This window comes from Micropterus dolomieu, linkage group LG08 (genome assembly GCF_021292245.1).
Source record: "Micropterus dolomieu isolate WLL.071019.BEF.003 ecotype Adirondacks linkage group LG08, ASM2129224v1, whole genome shotgun sequence".
NCBI classification, from domain to species: domain Eukaryota; kingdom Metazoa; phylum Chordata; class Actinopteri; order Centrarchiformes; family Centrarchidae; genus Micropterus; species Micropterus dolomieu.
In genome coordinates this window covers 26,473,601-26,478,049 of record NC_060157.1, presented here as the reverse complement: position 1 = coordinate 26,478,049, position 4,449 = coordinate 26,473,601, and the positions used below count along the sequence as shown (strand labels likewise).

The following is a 4,449-nucleotide window of genomic DNA, read 5'->3' as shown; positions in this document are numbered from 1 at the left end:
CCCCCCCCCCCCCCCCCAGTTCCTCTCCTCCATCCTGTCCCTCTGGTTCTCTGCCTCTCTTCTTCATCCTTATAGACATCCTCAACAGACAGCTAGGGCACCTGGCGGGGGTCGCTGGCTGGGCCACACTCTTCCCCAGCTCGCTTGTAAATGCAGACAGCCCATGGATGATGCGCTGACACTGTACCCCGTGACAGGAAGGCATGGCTGCAATGTGAAAATTCTCTGCACACACCTTTTGCGGTATGCATGGCGTTAACAGGCACGTGTCACCAGCGAACCCCCCTCCTACCAATAAAACTCTGATCTAGATGTAGTCTAGATAAAACAGCAGCCTGTTACCTGCTGCTTAGACCAATTAATTCAGCCACTTCACTGTACAAAGAAGTCATTTGCAGAATAAATGAAATAACACATGCTCACTTGTAGTTGGTCTGTCATATTTATGGTCTGTGTAAAAAAAAATTTTTGTTTTGAGGAATATCAATAAAACCTGTTTGTTTCTTCTTTTTGTCCATTGTGTTTGAACCCCAGCCAGTTTTGTCTATGACACTAGATTTTGTGATGAATACAAAATCTTGATTGGGGTAACTGCTGTCAAAAGTGTGTGTGTGTGTGTGTGTGTGGAGGGGGGGTGGGGGGTGCAAGGTGGTGCCACTTTGAGGAGCCCACACCTAGAGAAGACACCAAAAAATGCCATCAGGATTATTTTTTTGAAATGCAGGACATTGATCGAACTTTTGTCCAGGCCCAGAGTTCTTAGTTCCCCTTGACTGTTGATCGCTAATGTCATCTTGAGGTTCAAGAAACACATTTCCATCCCATTTTCCCAGTCAAAGGTGACATCTTTAGCTGAATCCCAATCTCCACACTCACAGACCTTAAGGCACGCTCATGGTAAGTCCGCAAAGGTTTAGGGCGCATGAGGTCCTCTTGCTCTCCTTTTCATCCTTGCTGTACGCTTTCCGTAAGTCTATATCTCTACAGGCTTTGCCGAGGGAGTGACCCACATTTCATAGCGCAGGGTTAATAGTCTACCAGGGGAAGCATGCCTCAAAAAAAGGTAGCCTAAACATGGAAGGTAAGTAAGTAAAATCTGTTTAAATGTAAGTGTATGATGCTGCTTTAAATCAGACAGTCGGTCACTTTAAGTGCCTTGGCCGTGAAGAAAAAGGTCCCAACCCCACAACTCACGTTTTGGCGTCTTAAGGGTTTCGTGATATGCTGCAAGGTGATGTCCTATTTTATCATTTTGGATCCTTGCAGCCTCTTGCACTCAAGCACTTAACAGGTGACGTCAACTAAATCTATGAGGGGCCAGGAATAGGGCCTTTAATTGTCTTGTTTTGTCCAACTACTGCTCAAAGTATTCAGTATCCACATGATCACAGAACACTGAGGAAAACAGAAAAACCAGGGAATTTAGTCTTTAGAAAATTGCATTCTGCAAATTGCTGCAGCTCTAGTCGTCATAACAACAGTTTACCAAGTTGAGGTACTGTGGCGGCACAGTTTCTAGGGTCATGTAACTTTTTTTTCCACTTGTGCTTGTGATGTGGAGCCATAAATGTCACTGTCAGGTCTCTTCTCCTATACAAATTAACACTAATGACTGGGCACATTAAGGCTTTGTTTAAGTCACTTTATTTAAACAGTCCCAGACAGAATCATGTGAACACTTAGCTCATCACTGTCATACCACCATATAAAATAATGTACATCACATGTCAAAAACAACACCTACTTCGGACAGCAAGTCAACGAACAGACAGAATGAACAATTCAAAGCATTTAAAAAGGAATGAGCCGCCAAATTAGATGAGTGTCCCATTGCAAGGTTATGAGCCATAATTAGCTTCGTCAAAAGCCTTCCGGGCTCTCTTCAGCTCTTCGTTCATGGTCAGCAGGTCTTTGACTCTGGCGAACTTCCTGGGGTCCTTGCGAATTAGGAAAACGATGTCCTCCACCTGGACGCGGCCCTGGCGTCCGATAGACATGGCTTTGTGGGTCATTTCCGTGATAAACTCGATCACCAGGTCCTCCAGAATATCCACAGACTCCGTATACGGGTTCTGGTCGTCACCAAATCCGTACATCATACACCGGAGCTCCTTGGAAAAGAGCCTCTTTCTCTTCCCACCGTGGCCGACATCTACTCCGCCGGATCCGTCCTCCACCTCCTCGTCGAAGCCAGTCTCGTCCTCCTCATCCGCCATTCTGCTGGAAACACGCAGATAAACTGTTTGACTTTTCACTGAGCGGTAATATATTGTTAAGTTAAACACACGGTGATTCAGGGCAACATACGGTACCTTGTAGCTGAGCGCGGGGTCACAACCGTGGTTTGTGTTGACTTCCGCCTGTATCGTCGACTCTGGATGTGGTTTGAGCAAAAGAAAAAAAGTCTTTCAGAAAACACTGCCCCTGCCGGTTGTCTTCAAGTCTGTTGTCCTTCGAATAATGATCCGCCTATTACTATAACGTTACCACAAAGTTTACACTTGTTGCTCAACCATATAGTCAACATGAATCACGGTAGGTTTCTTTGTTAGCTGCTGATAACGTTACGCCAAACTCAATACAAAAAGATGACAATTTAAAATAACCGTGTCTGTGAAGATCACTGCTCGTTAACGTTAACGTTAGCTACATTGGAAAATTGCTAACTAACGCTAGCCAAGTCCGCATGTGTATGACAACTTGATTAACTTAATTCATATTTTCATTTTATTTTGTTGCGCTTTGTGTGTAACGTTATTATGTTAGTGAAAACTCGGTAAATGGCACTGTAACAGTTAACTTTGGCTAACTTAAGTTAACGTTAAACAGTTAGCCCTGTGAAAACAACAAACTCAAAATATTATGATAAAATGCGATTTCTTGTCGGGATATGTTGACGCCGAATTAAAGAATTGTTCATTCTGATTCAAGTGAGGTCTTAGGTCACCATGCCTGTGACCTGTAGATGGGGAAACAGACACGGACATTGTTACTTGTGTGATTGATCAATACAGTTCAGAATGAGGGTTTCGCCATATGAATGACACGTACTGGGGGGCCGCACTGTGCTCTCACTTAGTGCTAATTCATTTTTTGAGGGTTTTTTTTTTATTAACCTGGCGTTATATCAACAATGCAATACCAGTTTGCATAGCAGGCTAATGTAAACTAATCGGGGTACCGTTAACGTCATTATAAGCTAACGTTACGTTAGTTAACCAAGAGAGCAATTGGACCTGTCAAACTTAGCCAAACAGCCATTTGATGTCATCGTCGCTACTGGTGAGTTCATCAGCTAACTAATAATATCCAGTGCTGTCTAGTTAATAGGATGCTGACTCTGTTCCTGTTTAATAACCTGTTTGCTCGCTGTGGCTAACATATGGCTCGACCGCTTTTTTAGCTGACGTGGTTTAGCTGCTAACTTAGCTGTTGCTGGTGGTTGTCAAATCAATGTTGGCGTTAATATAATATAACACATCAGGCTTATTTATAACTCTGGTAACTAACTATGTAGCTACTTGTTCTGTTATATTGCTGTTCACAAATGCAACTAAACCCTAACCTTGTTTTTCTTTCCCTCCCTCGTCCTCTTCCACACGCTGTCTTAAAGCAGTCCTCTGTGGGTGTTAGGACGGGATGTGGATTCAGTTGGGAGATGCCTTTTCTACAGTAGCTGTCTTTTCTGACAGCTGATCCTGGCAGACCTGGATGGCGTGCCCAGTCCAGTTCCTCTGCCGGGGGATTCGCACTATTGGACTAGTTCTCCTTTATTATGTCTTCTCTATAGGCATCACCTTCTATAACAAATGGCTGATGAAGGTAAGTGAAAGACTTCACAAAGCCCTGTTTGTTTTGCAGCAGTAAGGCTGTCCCTCTACACAGGACATGCACGCTTTCATTTTGGATGATTAATGAAAGTCATCACAGGTCCTGAGTAGATCATCTCCCAGTGTTTCAAGGTTAAGGGCCCTGAGAAAACCCAGAGATACTGGATGATCTGCCTAGGCCATCCGTGATGACCCTGTCTGTTTCTTTGTCTATCTCTCAGGGGTTTCACTATCCCCTCTTCATGACGTTAGTTCACCTCTCCATCAACTTCTGCCTGTCGGCTCTGACCCGGCGGTCCATGCAGAGCTGGACAGGGAAACCCCGTATCATTCTGAGCTGGAGAGATTACCTCCGTAAAGTGGCTCCCACAGGTGAGATGTTAGCGGAGCCTTGAGAGTTTGAGTAAACTGTTTTTACCTGTCAGAGAATTAGAAAAGGGACTGATGGTAAGTTCTTGTCATGTTCACTTAAAAACTCCAGCATACTACAGACTAAAGTCCATATTGATACCAGTATTACATCACACCTGAGGGTATAGTTGAAGATTAGACTAAACCAACATAAACAGGCATATATATATATGTATGTGTGTGTGTGTGTGTGTGTGTGTGTGTGTGT

At 43.9% G+C, this 4,449-nt stretch overlaps 2 protein-coding genes across 11 annotated transcripts in view; one reads left to right on the top strand and one right to left on the bottom strand.

Annotated features, from left to right (window-relative positions):
• Nucleotides 1-1,628: 1,628 nt before the first annotated feature.
• Nucleotides 1,629-3,664, bottom strand: taf13 (TATA-box binding protein associated factor 13). Of its 4 annotated transcripts, none has more exons than XM_046057551.1 (3): nt 3,566-3,664; nt 2,313-2,374; nt 1,629-2,220 (listed from the first exon to the last, which is right to left on the bottom strand). In XM_046057551.1, exon 3 carries the CDS (start codon nt 2,214-2,216, stop codon nt 1,839-1,841), a length of 378 nt encoding a protein of 125 aa, XP_045913507.1. In that variant the 5' UTR covers nt 2,217-2,220; nt 2,313-2,374; nt 3,566-3,664; the 3' UTR covers nt 1,629-1,838. The 4 variants fall into 4 exon arrangements, with proteins under 4 accessions (XP_045913507.1, XP_045913508.1, XP_045913509.1 ...); XM_046057552.1 differs by having other exon boundaries at nt 1,629-2,217; XM_046057553.1 differs by lacking the exon at nt 3,566-3,664 and having other exon boundaries at nt 2,313-2,578.
• LOC123975792 (solute carrier family 35 member C2-like) overlaps nt 1,867-4,449 on the top strand; it is a 58,560-nt gene continuing 55,977 nt past the window's right edge. The window contains exons 1-3 of one of the 7 annotated variants that reach the window (XM_046057548.1): nt 1,867-2,535; nt 3,614-3,822; nt 4,052-4,202. In XM_046057548.1, the coding sequence (XP_045913504.1) occupies nt 3,712-3,822; nt 4,052-4,202 (262 nt within the window). In that variant the 5' untranslated portion in view covers nt 1,867-2,535; nt 3,614-3,711. Of the gene's footprint in view, nt 3,283-3,613; nt 3,823-4,051; nt 4,203-4,449 lie in introns of all 7 variants that reach the window. The other 6 variants (XM_046057546.1, XM_046057545.1, XM_046057544.1 and 3 more) reach the window with 6 other exon arrangements.

Excerpts from the sequence above, each read along its gene's own strand:
- taf13 (XM_046057551.1), bottom strand. The coding sequence starts at position 2,216 with ATGGCGGATGAGGAGGACGAGACTGGCTTCGACGAGGAGGTGGAGGAC.